A 17,516-nucleotide genomic window follows, 5' to 3' on the forward strand; every position below is an offset into this window, starting at 1 on the left:
CTTGGGAGCGCAGAAGTCTGACCCACTTTAAGTTTGGATAAATCAAGAATTCAGTTTTAAACTGAACTTTAATCTTAGCTAAATCCATATTACATCTACACTTGAATTCTAAATCCAACTTTAAACCCTATACGCACTTAACTGGGAATGTCCCATTGAACTTAATAGAAGAAGAAGAGGAGTTTGGATTTGATATCCCTCGTTTCACTCCCTTTAAGGAGTCTCAAAGCAGCTAACATTCTCCTTTCCCTTCCTCCCCCACAACAAACACTCTGTGAGGTGAGTGGGGCTGAGAGACTTCAAAGAAGTGTGACTAGCCCAAGGTCACCCAGCAGCTGCATGTGGAGGAGCGGAGAAGCAAACCCGGTTCACCAGATTATGAGACTACCGCTCTTAACCACTACACCACACTACTCCACACTGGTGGAGCTGGTATGGGGAAAAACCACATCAAAACATAGTATTTCACACAATAAACACAGGATACAAGATTATGCATTATGGCTAAATTCATATTGTGGGTACTGTTGTGTGTACACTGCTTGCCAAATCAGCGATGGAAGTGTATTGGATGGCAAGTAAACAACAGTATGTATACGGCCCGAGTCAGACCATTGTGGTCTCCACAGGGCACCTAAACTTAGAAGAACCAACTCTGTGATTCTTCAATAAATTTTTTTTTAATTTCAATTTGGATACCCAAAATATTCAGAAGCAGCAGCACAAAAACATGAAGAGTGAGATACAAAACAGAGGCCGGTCCAGAGATTAATGCATTGTATACTTGTTAATGGACAATCCTTTTAAAATGTTCATTACAAATAGTACCAAATAATATTGTGGGTGTGGAAGAGATTTTAACCTACGACATCCACTCACAGAAGTGGATGGGGGAGACCGGTATAATGGAGCAGACCCGATTTATATAAAATGAGTTTTCTGTAATCTCATTTGTTTTGTTAATTTCTCCATTGGAGCAATACTGCACATTTGTCCATACCAATAACCCACCATTACTGGTATCGTAAATCTCCCCCCCCCTTTTTTTTTTTTTTTGCAATAACAAGAGGGGCAACTCCTAAGCCTCGCGCACCCCCCCCCCAAAAAAAGTTCTTTCTGTAGAACCTCCCCTCCCTTCTGCTCAAAAATTGCAGGAAGTACTATCTGGGGGGACCATTGCCAACTTTTGGGATATAATCAGACCGAGAGAGAGAGAGAGAAGGCACTGGCGTGGCCCTGCAAACGAAACCACCCGGTCCGTTTTTACACATCCCAGCACAGAGTATGAAAGGAGCGGGGAGAAAGTCTTCATATGCATTTCAGAGGGAAGCTGGCCGATGGATGAACTCGGCGGTTCGATCTCGCGGCGCCCTGTTCGACTAGCTCGGCGCTCTGGCTTCCTCCGAGCCTCTTCCTCGCCCGGTGATTGGGCTGCCAGCTTCTGCTTCTTCCGCACAAACACAGTGACGCGGCTAGAGAAGTCCCGCGCTTCGCCATCTTAGCCCGCGAGAAAAGGAGAGCGAGAGCGAGCGCGCGCGCGGGAGAGCGAGAGAAGGCGAAGAGCGCGGGAAGCGCACTTTCCCCTCTTGAGGAGCTGGCGAGGAAGAGGCTGCCGGCGGCGCCATGAGCGGCGCTGACTCCACGACGGGGCCTTGCCCGAGCGGGAGCCTCCGTCCCCTGCTGGAGACCCTGGAAGACCCCGCAGCTGCGCCGGCGGCGCTCACGGACGCGCTGCTGACCCTGACCAAGTGAGTGTCCGGCGAGGGCGGCGGGTCCCTCCTGCGGCCTTGCGGGCAGGCGGGTCTCTGAGAGGGGAAAAGCCTGGGCGGGTCTGGGGGGGGGGCGAGTCTTATCTCGCGGCCAGGCTTTAGCCCCGGTACTTGTTACCACCACACACACACACCTGAGGGATGAGAGATGCTTATTGCGTAAAGAGCGGGTTTTTTATTTTTTTATTAGGTAGGGCTCCGACCCTCTTCGCTCACTGGCCCACAGGAGGCGGGCATCTCTCGAGGGCGGTGGGGGGGTTTTTTTGCCGCCTGTCTGCTTCCCTTTTCGTCAAACAAAACTTCTCAGGGGCTGCGAGGCCGTGAACGTTTAAGTGCTTTGGAACCATTTCGGTTGGGCTTTTAACGACTTTCGAACGCACCTGAGCGTTTCGAAAAGGGCGCGCCGGCGATTGCGCGCCGTCAATCAGCTTGGGTGATGGGGAGGAGGGGGAAATTTGAGGGAGAGAGGGTTTCCATGTTGGAAGTTTGCCTGCTGCACTGTTACAAGGCAGAGGAGCCCCCTCCCGAAGTGGGCGTCTACCTCTCTGTTTGGAGTTGCTATGGGGAGGGGGGGTACGTTTCCCTTTTCTCTGGAAGGAGTATGTGAGAGCTTTGCATAGGCACCGGTGTGTGTCAATTGTCTAAGAATGAGATTACTGTATCTGTGTGCTTCTGTACTTAGCGGGAGTGGTTTTTCCTTTAAAAAAATATAGATCAAGTCTTTGTACAGTCTTGATTCTACTCATGTTTACTTGAGGTATCTAGGAAGCTGCCTTACAATGAATTCCTCTAGCTCAGAGTTGTCTACTTTGGCTGTGTTCAACTTTTCCTGACCTGAGACCCACTTATAACTCAAACATTCATTCATTCATTTTTTGTTATTTGTTTTTATTTGCAGGCCTTTGATATAAGGCCAGAGGGCAGTTTTGAACATCGGACAGAATAAACATACATATGTTCTGCAATGCATAGCTTTAGGAAAGTTTTAAATGTTTGATGTGTTATCACATTTTTAATATTCTGTTGAGAGCCGCCCAGAGTGGTTGAGGAAACCTAGCCAGATGGGCGGGGTACAAATAAAAAGAATTGTTATTATCCACACAGTACACAAAAAAGTAAAACAGTTACATACAGTGAGGGGGAAAAGTATTTGATCCCCTGCTAAATTTGCCCGTTTGCCCTCTGAGGAAGAAATGTTCATTCCATAATTTTAATGGTAGGTTTATTGTAGCTGTGAGAGACAGAATAACAACAGGAAAACACCCAGAAACCCAGAAGACAAAAGTCAGAGATTGATGTGCATTATAATGAGTAAAATAAGTATTTGATCCCCCTATCAACCAGCCAGATGTCAGGCTACCTGGTATCTTCACTGTATGTTACGAGCTGAGATTAGAAGTATCTGCTGTAAGGAAGAGGTCTTACCTGTAATCCCAGCTTGTTACAGTACCTGTACAAAAGACACCTGTCGACAGAAGCAATCAATTCAGCAGATTCCAAAGTAGCCACCATGACCAAGACCAAAGAGCTGTCTAAGGATGTCAGGGACAAGATTGTAGACCTGCACAAGGCTGGACTGGGCTACAAGACTGTTGCCAAGCAACTTGGTTTGAAGGTGACAACAGTTGGTGCAATACAGTAATTCGCAAATAGAAGAAACACAAAATAACTGTAAACCTCCCTCAGTCTGGGGCTCCATGCAAGTTCTCATCTCGTGGAGTTGCAATGATCAGGAGAACGGTGATGAAGTAGCCCAGAGGTACACAGGTTGAACTTGTCAATGACCTCAGGGCAGCTGGAACCATAGTCACCATGAAAACAGTTGGTAACACACTACGCCATGAAGGACTGAGATTTTGCAGAGCCTGCAAGGTCCTCTTGCTCAAGAAAGCACATGTACAGGCCCGTCTGCAGTTTGCCAATACACATCTGAATGACCCAGAGGAGAACTGGGTGAAAGAGTTGTGGTCAGAGGAGACCAAAATCGAACTCTTACTCATTATAATGCACATCAATCTCTGACTTTTGTTTTCTGGGGGTTTTCCTGCTGTTTTTTCTGTCTCTCACAGCTAAAACCTACCATTAAAATTATGGACTGAACATTTCTTTGTCAGAGGGCAAACAGGCAAATTTAGCAGGGGATCAAATACTTTCCCCCCTCACTGTATAGAGGTTGGCACACTTGCTGGTGATCAATTAAGCAAGGGCATTTTGATTAGCAGCCCCTGTCTGCTACTTAGCGTCTTAATTCCTATGGAATCAGTAAGGGTGTACTTAGTTTTTCACATATGATTTCTCCATCTTGGCTTTATTTCTGTTAAATGAATTACGACATGGTACACCATATGCCATGCCTTGTTGTTCATCTGAGGTTGTATTTACACAATTTTTAGACCTAAGGAACAAATGATTGCTCCTGTGTCCTGATATTCAAAGAGGGTGCACTTTCTTTTTCCCATGACTATTAATTTCTAGGGTTTAGCTCCCCCATCTATATTACCATCATGCTGGCAATGATCTATACTGTCTGGTAGCAGCAGTTCAGGATTTCAGGCATGGCTCTCTTCTAGCACTCCATGGGGGTGTAAAGAATTTAACTGGGGCCCTTTTGCATGCAAAGTCTGTGCTCTCTATCACTGAGCCACCACCTTCCCCTTGAAACTGATGCATGAGAATGGCAAGCAAAATATAACCAAATATGCCAGTTTTAATGTAAGCTCAACATTGATTATGCTTTTTAATTCCTTCACATTAAGAAATAGAGCCAATATAGATGAATAGGGTAGGGAGGTGGCACCTGGCTCAGTCACAACAATTTTTTTAAAAGTTCATTTAGTATGTCATGCAGTCTGTGCATGTAAACATCCTCCTACCATCTTAGCTGAGAAGAAGAGAAGTTTGGATTTGATATCCCGCTTTATCACTACCGGAAGGAGTCTCAGAGTGGCTAACATTCTCCTTTCTCTTCCTCCCCCACAACAAACACTCTGTGAGGTGAGTGGGGCTGAGAGACTTCAGAGAAGTTTGACTAGCCCAAGGTCACCCAGCAGCTGCATGTGGAGGAGCGGAGATGCGAACCCGGTTCCCTAGATTATGAGTCTACCTCTCTTAACCACTACACCACACTGGCTCTATAAGTCTTAGATAAGTAGGAAGTAAAGTCTTATCTATGCAAGAGGTTGGCTATTGTGTGCCAAAGGGTGAGCATGAAGAACAGATGCACAATAGAAGTGAATTTAAATATATTGTTTTCATTTACAAAGCTTGCTTTCTGATTAGTTTGTCAAGATTAGCATATCTTGTGTGCCACTTTCAACCTCTGAGCCACCAAGTCAGCATTATTTGCAGTTCTCTGCATCTTCACAGTGGCTGTAAATGCAATGGCTTGGATCATAGATTCCCTGCTAAGACAGTTTGCAGAATTACTCCCCTTACACTCCCTTGACAATCTATTCCTGGGGGGTGGGGAATGTGTGTGTGTGTGTGTGCGCAGGTTGCTGTTTGAGGGAGAAGTTCATAGAATTGTAGAGATGGAAGAGACACCGAGAGTCATCTATTCTAGCCTCCATCTCAACCATAGCATCTATGACAGATGGCTATCCAACCTCTGCTTTAAACATATGATGGAGAGTCCACCACCTTCTGAGGGAGCCTGTTCCACTGTCGAACAGCTCTTATCACCAGAAAGTTCTTCCTGATGTTGAGTTGAAATTTTCTTTCTTGCAACTTGAAGCCAATTCCATCACATGGGCAACTATGGGGTTGCGGCGCTCATCTCGCTTTCAGGCCAAGGAAGCTGGTGTTTGTCCACAGCTAGCTTTCCAGGTTATGTGACCAGCATGACTAAACCGCTTCTGGCGCAATGAAACACTGTGACGTAAGCCAGAGTACATGGAAACGACGTTTACCTTCTCGCCACAGCAGTACCTACCGTATTTTTCGCACCATAGGACGCACCGGACAATAGGACGCACCTTGTTTTAGAGGGGGGAGAACAAGAAAAAAAAAAACTCCCCCTCTCTGCCCAGTGCCCCTTCAGCGAAGCGGCAGGAGGGGCTGCACAGAGAGGGGGAGAATTTTCCCCCTCTTGTTTTCCCGCTCGGTATGCACCGACCCCTCTCGCTCTCCAGGCTTCAGGTTCCTTTCGACCTGCTCTTTGGGGCTGGCGGGGGGAAGCCCACCACCAGCCCCAAAGAGCAGGTCAGGGAGCAGCGGAAAAGCGCAGTGGAGAGGCTGCTGCCATAGTCGCGCGTCACCTCTCCAGCTGGGAGAGGGTCGCGGGGCTATGGCTTCTTTAGCCCTGCGCGCGCTCTCCCAGCTGGAGAGGTGATGCGCGGCTATAGAGGCTCCTGCCTCAAGAGGGGAAAGTGCGCTTCCCGCGCTCTTCGCCTTCCCTCGCTCTCCCTCTCCTTTATAGAGGCTTCTGCCATAGCCGCGCGTCACCTCTCTAGCTGGGAGAGGGTTGCAGGGGGCTTCTTTTGCCCCACGCTCTTCCGGCTGGAGAGGTGAGGCGCAGCTATAGACGCTCCAGCCATAGCCGCGCGTCACCTCTCCAGCCAGGAGAGGGTCACAGGGGGGCTTCTTTTGCCCCACGCTCTTCCGGCTGGAGAGGTGATGTGCGGCTATAGAGGCTCCTTCCATAGCCGTGCGTCACCTCTCCAGCCGGGAGAGGGTTGCGGGGCTATGGCGTCTTTGCTCCATAGGACGCACACACATTTCCCCTTCCTTTTTGATGGGGGAAAAGTGCGTCCTATAGAGCGAAAAATATGGTATTTATCTACTTGCACTGGCATGCTTTCGAACTGCTAGGTTGGCAGGAGCTGTACTTAGTAACATAGTGACATTCACTGTGTTTAAGATCTATGCATTGGCTCCATGCAAGTTTTTGTAAAGTGAGTCAATTTGCTGCTGTGATCGGCCTTTATTTGCCTCTCGTGTTCCTAAGGTTGTATTGGCATTTTTCTGAGAATGCTCTTACTGCCAGACTGTGTCACCGGTGACAAGACATTTCTCTGTTTTTTGAAACCGTTGAGAAATCTGTAGATTAAGATTAGTAGTTTTCAAATGGCAGAATGAACTTCTCCTTGCTCCCACACAAGTTTGCTTCATATCATGGAGTTAATGAACATGACATTCACCACATTAATTGGTGGTTACACTTGCTTTTCTCAATACTGTACTGGCATTGTGCAAAGGTACTGTTCCAGGGGGTAGTGTATAAAAGCAAAAAGTCATAGTTATAATGACCTCCTGGAACTGTCCCCATGTATTGCCTTTCTGATCGAGTGTAAGAGCTCTCAAAGCCCTCCAGAGCCTGTGCAAGATCTTCCCAGAACCCAGTATGCAAAGTGAAGGAAAGAGGAAAGAGCTTCTTAAGCTCTCCACTTTGCTTTCTGGGCTCTGCTTTGGAGGCTCCCACAAGATCTCAGATGGCCCCTTCCAACAGTTGCTCACATGCCTTTTATTTTTGGGGGTCAAGCACATAAAGCTGTGATTGCATAAGTAAAATCCATGTAAGTTGTATCCCTACTGTTTTTTGTTAATCAAGTCTTCAAACACTCTGTGTTTTAAACATTTTGTTTTTGTTTTTAAATATTTGATTATGTACATGCAATAGTGAAATGAGTAGAATTTGTTGTATTACACTGTAACTTTCATTTCCTTACTTTTATAATGCTTTTTAAAGAACTGAAGAAGCCTTCAATCATTTATCTGCATACCCCTTCCCTGGGTTCTGTTTCTTTGGGTGGTGCTGGAGTGTGGAGGGATGCTGGAAAGAGCATTGCAGTGGCTATTAATATGGGGAGGTAGGGAAAAGCACAAATTGCTTTGTCAGTTATGGTGCTGCAGTATTACTGAGCCAAAATTTAACAGTAATAGCCAACTCCCTTGACATTGTGTTGTTTTCAATAGTATCTTTACTTGCCAAGCATAGTTTACTCTGTGCAACAGCCTGTTGCTTTTGAAAATGATATATACAGAAGATGTGCCTTTAGCTTTTTAATTTAGGTAATTGCCAAAATGTGCTTTTTTGTCTATGTTGGGCTGTGTAACAGAAAACCTGTTGTGTTTTTCTACATTTAAGTCGCCTGACTGGTGAAGAGGGAAAAGAATTTGCATCTGAAGTTGGGAAACTCTTCCCTCAGCTCTACAAGATATTTAAGGTGTGTATTTAAAATTGTATCAGCTCTACAAGATATTTAAGGTGTGTATTTAAAATTGTATTTAAAATTTTAGTAAATCCTCTTTTTAATAAGTATCTCATTCCATGTATAAAGGATACTGAGCCCTTGCCTTTCCCTTTCTGCTATTAACATTCTCCCCCACACTCCAACCTGATAGTTGCTACTCCCCAGTGGTATTGACTACTACTTTTCCTTACCATACTAGGTTTGTCATAGACATTTCTTTTTACACTTCATGTGCAATAAACTTGGTAGGACTAGCAGTTGACAGAAGTAGCATGTGGGCAGCCCTGGCAAAACCTCCAGAGCAGCAGCAGGTGGTGGTGGTGGTGAGGTTTGTCAGCTGACAGGCGTGTACAACCCTTGTCCATGGCTGAAACTAAATGTCAAAGTTGAATTCAGCTGGTCCTGTTTTTCTTCCATTTAAGCAAAGCTAAGAGATCCATCCTGGTAAACTCTTGGCGATTTTGTTCATAGGCCCTTGTCAGAAGTAGACCTCTATCGTTTAGTGGGAGTTGCCTCAGCAGCTCACCAGCCATGTTAGAAACGGCTTCTGAAACTATATATCCATGAGAGAGAAGGAAAGAGGCAAGGAGCAGCTTTTTACGTGGCATTATGGAATGCTAAGATTTGGAGATCCTGTATGTTAAGATCAGCTTTGGAAGCTGCTGTTCACATGGATCAGGTTAGGTTGGTGGCACAAGAGATAGGGCCCTTCATGGTAGAAGGGAAACTGTTGGAGTCTAATGTAGCTGGACTGTAGCGCTCAGAATGGAGAAGCAGTTAGCCAATAAACTAGCTTTTGTATCTGAGGGTGTAGCATATACTATATTTTTTAAAGCAACCAAAAATAGTAGCTGCTTTGCTTTTTATTGACACAATTTTAAAATTCTGAACCATTGCAATTATTTGTCAATAAGTGTTGTCAACATGAGTTAAAACTTTATTCCTTCTTTTTGTAGACATATATTCCTACTGAAAATTCAGAATTGAGCAGTGCAGCCTTGCAAGCCTTAGGATTCTGTGTGTTTAACTCAAAGACTGCTGCTTTGCTATGCGGTAAACAATTTTTTATTCTGTCTCAAAAATTAATAATCCAAATCTGCTTTTTACAGATGGACTGCCAGCAGTATCATAAATATCAATAGAATAAAATATATGTGGTATTGTACTGTACGTAATACAGTGGTGCCTCGCAAGACGAAAAGAATCTGTTCCGCGAGTCTCCTCGTCTAGCGGTTTCTTCATCTTGCGAAGCAAGCCCATTGACGGCTTAGCAGATTAGCGCTATTAGCGGTTTAGCGGATAAGCGGCTTAGAAAAGGGGGGGGAACCCGCAGGAACTCGCAAGACATTTTCGTCTTGCGAAGCAAGCCCATAGGAAATTCGTTTTGCGAAGCACCTCCAAAACGGAAAACTCTTTCGTCTAGCGAGTTTTCTGTCTTGCGAGGCATTCGTCTTTTGGGGCACCACTGTACTATATCATGTTATTTAGCTCTCTGGCCTGGTGTTACAATGTGACTGAATTGCTACAAGTTTCAATGACTGTAACTCTGGCCCAGTTTTTTGCGACCTGAGTCTGGCAAGAAGACACAGCTTCTGGTTTCAGCATTCTTCAGTGCCTCGTTCTGGGTCTGCAAATATTAGAATCTGTTACCCCTTTTATATCATCGTCATGTGTGTCTGTCCTATTTCAGAACACAAAAGCCGCAGTGCCTTAGAATGAGTGAGGACTGCATTAGTTCCTTCCCTACTGAGTTTGTGATACTAGGCATAAACAGATTCATGACCATTGTATCATTTTCAAGCTTCCCCCATGTTTTACCACACTGAAAAATGCCATTTACCTTTTTCTACAGAATCAGAAATACAGGAGTTGCTATCAATAGTGAACAGTGTTGCTATAAAGGCTGTGGACAAAAATACTCGCACTAGAGCACTTTGGGTGATCTCTAAGCAGTCCTTTCCTTCTGATACTGTTGGAAAGCTGGTGAGTGTTCTCTGTCCCATCTCCTACAAATAACATTTTGTTGAACTAACATGTTCAGTCACCCACATCTCATTTGTGTTTCAGGTACCCAGTATTATTGGTATGCTAGAAACAGTGCTGAATAAAGGAGACTTGCATTCCATGGTGGTTGAATATGAAGCATTAAATGTTATTATACGGTATGTATCAGGTGTTAAATTGTTGAGCAAGTGTGTTAGAAGTGAGGAAGAAAAAACTCTTCAGTAACATCTTTGTCAGATAAAAAATCAGGGTACATGCTTAGAAAACAGCTTGCACTCTGGTGGTTATTTCTCAAGTCACGAGGGCTATTATATTAGGTCATTGTTGTAGATGGTGAATACCATTTGCTGTTGTTGCAATATTGTAAATGTTGGTATTTCTCTATTGTATGGTTTGCTCTCTGCTGCATCTGCTTCCCAACTTTCTAGGAAACCCTAGAATTAGCTCAGTTGGTTAGAGCGTACCACTGCTAATGCCAAGTTTGCAGGTTCAATCCCCATACAGGCCACCTGCATATTCCTGCATGTGAAATGAGGGTGCACCTTAGAGTGCACCAATGACAGTACACTACAGGGAAGATTTGTAGTGGTGGCCAGACTGTCTTTTCTTATTGTTACTGATCTTCTCCTTGAGAAGCCTTTTGAGACACTCTCCAGTTACTCAGAACACAGTGTGATAGACACTGGTGAAGAAGACCAGTCATTGTTAACTACACAATGTTTCTGACAAACCTTGGTCATACTGACAAATATATCTGAACTTAGGCTCATAGAACAGGCTCCATCCCACATGGAAGAACAGGCTGTAAAGTGGGCAAAGCTGATTATCCCTTTGGTTGTCCACTCTGCTCATAAAGTGCAGTTAAGAGGTGCTACTGCATTGGAGATGGGAGTGCCACTTTTACTTCAGAAGCAGCAGGAGGTGGCAGCAGTCACTGAAGAACTTATGACTACGGTAAGGAAGGCAAAAATGTTATTTTTAAAAGGATGGGTTTTTGGGGTTTTTTTGAATTCTACATATTTGCTTAAGGGCCCTGTCCACTCATATGACTCCCTACTCCTAGTTTTGCATATATACTTGCAATTATATTTTATGATGTCATAATTGCATATGAAATACTACTATCTTCAGGGCATCAAGGTGATAGCCCTCTCCCTCATCACTCCCACGCCCTCCAGCAAGTATTCAGTGTCATTGCGCCTCTGAAAATTGGCTGTTTTGGTTAATAGCTGTCAGTAGACCTACCTTCCACTTTATTTTCAATCCCTTTTCTATTAATTCCTAGCACAGAATTTGCTCTTTCACCGCTAATGCACACACAGTTGACATTTTTATAGCCACCACAAACCCAAAATGTCTTCCATAGTTAGTCACTGCCATATCAAGTGGGGTTGGTGGGTGGGTGAGAGAGGGGGGGAAGATGGAGGGGGGAGTCATACAAAGTAATTTAGTGTTGGGTTATTTTTATAAATGTTGTTGTTTGTACTCTTGCAGAAAATAATCCCAGAACTCCAAAAACTATTTGCATCAAAAAATGAAACATATGTTTTGAAACTTTGGCCTCTGTTTGTTAAGCTGCTTGGCAAAGTAAGTTGGACATTGATTTCTTTTGTTTCAGCTACTGTAGGTGCTGATGATATGGATACACTAACTGCATAAAACAATATTTTACTCTTCCAGGCGCTTCATCGTAGCGGAAGCTTTATCAATTCATTGCTGCAATTAGAAGAACTAGGATTTCGTAGCGGGTCACCGGTGGTAAAGAAAATAGCTTTCATTGCATGGAAGAGTCTGATTGATAACTTTGCTCTAAATCCAGGTAGACTGAAATACTAAGCAATTTTGACTTACTTCATTAGCATGCTAAATTAGAAAAAAGAAAATAATTGTGCACCCTCATGTGATCTACTTCCTGTTTGGGAGCAAGTTCTGTTGATTGCAGTTGAATTAATTCTAATGGGGTGCTTGAGATCTCTGTTTCAATTTAGTAGCAACTTGTGTGTGCAAGTGAAAACAACGGGGGAGTTGTTAAATGCTGCACTCGGGGCACCCATCATGTCAATAGTTAGTCTCTATACATGTGAGAGTGACGTCTGGCCCTTTTGAATATGCTGTACATATCTTGCTGCATCAATAACAAACACAGCCAGCAGTGTGCCACCAACAAATAGACTTTTGCTTTTTTTTGGTGAAAAGGGACCAAAGGTTACCTTCACATGCATAAATAAAAGCAGGAGTTAGAATCATGGAATTGTAGAGTTGGGAGGGACCATGAGTGTCAGCTATTCGAACTCCCTGTAATGCAGGGATCTTTTACCCAAGGTGGGGCTCAAACCTACGACGCCAAGATTAAGAGTCTTATGCTGTACCAGCCCGACCGAATTAAGTTGCTACACAAATACATGTGAAATTCTTAGGAATGTTTGGAATGGAAAAAGTGGCCACATAGCCACTTCCTTAGGTACAAGAGCTGCCACAGCCCCTTTACAGGTGTTTCTCTCTGCATGATTTGAGCCTTGTGCCAGACCCACACAAATGCTATCCATATATTAGGGAAAGATCTGAAAGGGAGATTCCTGCTGTCTTTCCCATGAGCTGGAGCTCTGTGTTATAGAATTATTATCCAGTGGAACCTCATGTTACGTACCGTCTTCCTTACGAGTGCCTCGAGTTACGAGCTCCACTGACCCAGAAGTAGATGCCCCTAGTTGCGAACGTTGTCCTGGGATGCAAGTGGAAGTTGAGCGCTGGTGGTGCGGCAGCAGTGGGAGGCGCCATTAGCGAAAGCACGCCTCATGTTAAGAATGGTTTTGGGTTACAAACGGACCTCTGGAATGAAGTTCATAACTGGAGGTACCACTGTATAGTTTAAAAGTGTGCTGGCAAATATCTACTCATCTGCATTTTTAATGAAGGGATCCAGAAATTCTATAAGTAAAAAAAAATTTTTTTAAAAAACCATCAAATACTTCCAAAGATTTTGGATACTTTGGAAAAGGTGAGTAGGTTCAAACCTCTGTATTGCATCCCTGATTTCACAAATAAGTAAACAAGTAATAATCAAGTTGTGGTTTTGAAAAAAAAAGTTCACCTGAAGTTGAAGCCACAATTCCTCTTTTGAGTTTGAAAACTGATTTTAACTTTAAATCACATGTAACAAAACCAATTTTCATTTTCTTCCCTCAAGAAATCTTGTGCAGTGCAAAAAGGCTGAAATTGCTAATGCAACCACTGAGTTCCATTCACGTGAGAACAGAAGCTCTGGCACTGACAAAGCTAGAGGTCTGGTGGTATTTACTGATGAGGTTGGGACCTCATCTCCCAGCCCACTTCGAACAGGTAATCTCATCTTTTATATTAACGCTAATATTAACACTAGTTTCCCAAAATGTTCTTAGCTTTGTTTTCTCTTATTTGACTTGTGCATTAACTTCATTGGGTCTAGTCTAGGACTAGTAGGACTAGTAGTATTGAATACCACCCTTACCTGCATAATGGAGAATTTATAGTTATGATATGTCGAGTAGTTGTTAGGAACAGATAAGACATAAGAGACCAAAGTTCAACTCTCAATTCAGTCATGAAGTTCACAGGATGATCTTGGGCCAGTTACTGTTTCTCAGCTTAACCTTCCTCACAGGGTGGTTGTGAGGCTAAAACAGAAAGAAGTATAGCCATGTAGATCTTGAACTACTTGGAGAAAAGGTGGGATATAAATGTAATATGTGATTAAAGCTGATCTGCAGAAACCATTAAACCAGAGTACTTGGATTTATGCTGATTTTAGTTCAATTGAGCTGGCTGAACTAGTTTGTGGGTGGCATTTAATATTAGTGCCCAAATGCATCACTGTTGCCTCTTACTGTCGAAACTATGGAGCCTTAAGCACACTTACTACGATCATGGAACTACAAGTACAGCTGAAGTCTGTACCTTATTTTCATTCATGTGCAGAGGCTGGCAATCCTGGATTTTACCTGCATTATCTAGTGCTAGATAAAGACTTAGTAGATTCCTACATGGAAGTCTGTTGTTTGTTCAGGCAGTTTAGCCTCAACCTGTTAAGTTGCTTCTGTTTGTGCCTCATGCTTTTTTTTTTCCTTTTAGGTTTGTGTGCCATTGATTCAGAGCACTTTAAGCTTAGATTCCGTTCTACAAGGAAATTCATCACGGTTAGCTATTAACCAGAGTTTACTAACACCGGGTTCTGCACACAAATCAGGTAGGAGGGAAATCTCTTTCTGACTATGATTCAGATGCAACAAATCTGAAATCTAAAAATTCAAATACTGTGTTTTATATCATGGGGTTACATATGCATGGAGTTATCCTTAGCACCACCTACCCTGTTGTAATGGATATATTTCAGTTTGTACAGCCTCATATGGAAAGGTTCTTCAGTATGTGTACTTAAGAATTTGTCTTTTTTGCACATTTGTTGCATCTGAATCATATCTCCAGTGTATTAAACTATAAGATTCTGTGGCTACAGTCTTTAAGAGCTCTTGCAATTACTTCTCTAAAACAAATGTTCAGACTACATGTAAAGCTTTGAGATTAGCAGCATAGTCTGAGCCTGTTTTTAAAATAGAAGTCATGGTTAAGTCTTTTGATCTCCCCTCCCCCAAAAACCATTTGTTTATATATCATTTTTGTGTTTTTTCGTGTATATAAAAGTTTCTGTGGTTCAAGTAATGTACTACTGGTTTTATTTAGGTGCTTTCTCCAATGGAACCCCTGCAAATCAAAGGATGAGCCTGAGTTCTAGTACAGGAGTTACAGCCATTCCATCAATTCAGCTTCTAGGAATCGAAATGCTACTTCACTTTTTCATGGGACCAGACGTTTTGACGTTTTCCAAAGAAAACAACATTGCACTTAGTTTAGGTAACGTTATACATTTTTTGGAAAGTTCAAGCAGCTTATAATACTACAACACAAGTCTATGCTGCTAGCTGCTCTGACAATTGATAAGAATGATAGAACTTGTGCTTTCTCTTCCCACTTAGAACCTCTTCAGCACTCAGTAATCACCAGTCCTTCGTTCTTCTGTAAGCATGCCAGCACATTCATAAATGCAGTTCAGGATGGCTTCATTGCAGTTGGAAAAGATGCTTCTGGTAAGATTATCCCCCCCCCCCCCCTAAGAATATTGCTTCATGCTATGCAAGTTGATGGAAAGGATTCTTCTAAATGGACAGTAGTCAAAACTTGATTTATCTAGCTCTTCATTGGGTTATTAATTTGCCCTTAATTCATTCTCTGTCTTGCAGATACTAGTCTAAGTGCTATATGGAAGGCAATGATTCGTTTTGTGAAAGGGGCAATTGAATCAGGTAAGTGGATATATTAATGTTCTGGTGTAGACTGTAATAAAAGCTTATGAGGATTATTGGAAAGTAAGAGTGTGGACAAGTAAGTGCGCCATCCAGGTAAAAGTATTCTAGGCATGGAGAACCTGGCTCTAACACTCAGTGTCCAGGAACTGGTGCTAACTTAAACTGAGTAACAAATGATAGAGTTGAAAAACAAATACGTTTTTCAGTTCTGCTTACAGCTGTGTCTAAACAAATTGGTAGAACATTTAACATGAACAAAGTGAATTCCAGGCCACTATTTCTAAACAGCAATAATTTACCTGAAAGCAGAACTCAGTTTAAAACTTGTAGGAAGAGCATTAATGCAGCTCTGTCCTTTAAGGTGGGCAATGCTGCAGGTTTTGCAAGACCAAATTGTATTCAAGGCCTAATTTTGCGTCACTTGTTTTTAGGGAGCAAGAGAGAACGGCAAAGCTCAGACGTACTCACTATGTTACTTCAGGCCTTAAAAAACATTGTTGTGTCAAATGAACTATCTGTGTTAAAGTCAATGGTAAGTTGTTTATCATAGTCTATAAGTGTTTATATAGCTATTAAATTATGATAAGAGGTGGCATATCTACAGATTATGATCTCTGAACTGGTCCCATTGGACATTGTTTGGGTCAGCATTTGCTCTGGTGAGTAGCGCTTGCTTCCAGTGCTGATACTCATTAAGCTAATGTGCAATGCAGCACTCGCTGCTTAGTTGGCACAGGATTTTCAAGCTAAGTATTGTTGGAATTGGTCTTTCCAGTCTTGTAGATCACTGCTTCTATTAATCCTTGATTTCCAATTTGTACCCCATAACCTCATGAAACAAGATGAAGGTTTTTTCCTCATGTTTACAGATAAGGTTTAGTATTCATGCTATGTAACTATTTTAGATGAATAACTATGTTTCGTTTCCTCCTTTAGTCCCTGATAGAAATCACAATCAAAGAACTGCCTCCAAAAGTACTAGGATCCCCAGCCTATCAGGTTGCTGACATGGATCTTCTGAATGTAAGTGGGCTCTGTGTGTGTGTGTGTGTGTGTGTGTGTGTGTGTATAAAGCTTATCCTACCCATCATGTCACTTGTACAATATATAATAGGCAGATGACCTTTGTTCTGTAGTAAGAACTAGTAAGACGCGTGTATGCTTTAGCTAGAAATGTTTCTGAGTATTTATGTATACTATAGCATAGTATATAAGGAGCCTGACTCCTTTTCTTTGAGTAGTGACCATACCAGAAAATATTGGCAGGAGTCGGATGGAGGGCTCCCTGTTTAAAACATTAACTATTTTAGCCCAAGATCACCAAGGTTCTATTAGTAAGAAAAGCTGGAAAGAGAGATAATGACATTTCTAGGGCGCAACAAAATACAATATGCCTTGAATATAAAAAAGGTAAAGGTACCCCTGACCGTTAGGTCCAGTCACGGATGACTCTGGGGTTGCGCACTCATCTTGCTTTATTGGCCGAGGGAGCCAGCGTACAGCTTCCGGTTCAAGTGGCCAGCATGACTAAGCCGCTTCGGGCGGACCAGAGCAGCGCACAGAAACGTCGTTTACTTCCCTGCTGGTGCAGTACCTATTTATCTACTTGCACTTTGACGTGCTTTTGAACTGTTAGGTGGGCAGGGACCGAGCAACGGGAGCTCACCCCGTGGCGGGGATTCGAACCACCGACCTTCTGATTGGCAAGCCCTAGTCTCTGTGTCCGCGTCCCTTGAATATACCAGTTTCTTAATCATAAGCTGAATGTGTATCTGATTGTAGCATCAAGTGTAGCATTTCTGAGTGTAGAGATCATAGATTGTTATAGCTGATTAATAGCCATTTAAGGGCTTCAGGTTTTTCCCACTAGCTCTCTTTCTTTGAAAAATTTCTTTCCAAAAGTCTTATACAAGGTGTGACCGGAAAGTTTGGTGAATGAATGGTCACATAAATTGGACAACGAGAAATATTCAAACATAAATGCCTTGCAGGCCTTCAAAGTAGGCCCCCTCTGATACAACACAACATTGACAACTTTCGTAGAACTGTTGGAAACTTCTGGAGTAGTCCACTTTTCGTACTGCTTTCAGTTCCCTCGTCACAGCAGCTTGGATGTGTGAAATGTTGGAAAATCTGTGCGCTTTCAGTCAGATTTCAGTTTTGGAAAAAGAAATCCAGTGGGGCCAGATCTGGAGAATATGGAGGGTGGGACA

The 17,516-nt window shown here is 43.0% G+C and overlaps 1 protein-coding gene across 2 annotated transcripts in view; it reads left to right on the forward strand.

Moving 5' to 3' along the window:
- The first annotated feature begins 1,480 nt into the window (after window positions 1-1,480).
- RIF1 (replication timing regulatory factor 1) overlaps window positions 1,481-17,516 on the forward strand; it is a 35,960-nt gene continuing 19,924 nt past the window's right edge. The window contains exons 1-15 of one of the 2 annotated variants that reach the window (XM_079992701.1): window positions 1,481-1,748; window positions 7,855-7,933; window positions 8,917-9,013; window positions 9,813-9,943; window positions 10,028-10,122; window positions 10,729-10,918; window positions 11,459-11,551; window positions 11,645-11,783; window positions 13,152-13,303; window positions 14,072-14,186; window positions 14,681-14,851; window positions 14,974-15,084; window positions 15,238-15,300; window positions 15,735-15,835; window positions 16,240-16,326. In XM_079992701.1, coding sequence (XP_079848827.1) covers window positions 1,624-1,748; window positions 7,855-7,933; window positions 8,917-9,013; window positions 9,813-9,943; window positions 10,028-10,122; window positions 10,729-10,918; window positions 11,459-11,551; window positions 11,645-11,783; window positions 13,152-13,303; window positions 14,072-14,186; window positions 14,681-14,851; window positions 14,974-15,084; window positions 15,238-15,300; window positions 15,735-15,835; window positions 16,240-16,326 — 1,749 coding nt within the window. In that variant the 5' untranslated portion in view covers window positions 1,481-1,623. The remainder of the gene's footprint in view (window positions 1,749-7,854; window positions 7,934-8,916; window positions 9,014-9,812; window positions 9,944-10,027; window positions 10,123-10,728; window positions 10,919-11,458; window positions 11,552-11,644; window positions 11,784-13,151; window positions 13,304-14,071; window positions 14,187-14,680; window positions 14,852-14,973; window positions 15,085-15,237; window positions 15,301-15,734; window positions 15,836-16,239; window positions 16,327-17,516) is intronic. The other variant, XM_079992700.1, reaches the window with a different exon arrangement.

The sequence above is a fragment of the Podarcis cretensis genome (genome assembly GCF_951804945.1).
Source record: "Podarcis cretensis genome assembly, chromosome: 1".
In the NCBI taxonomy this organism is placed as follows: Eukaryota; Metazoa; Chordata; class Lepidosauria; order Squamata; family Lacertidae; genus Podarcis; species Podarcis cretensis.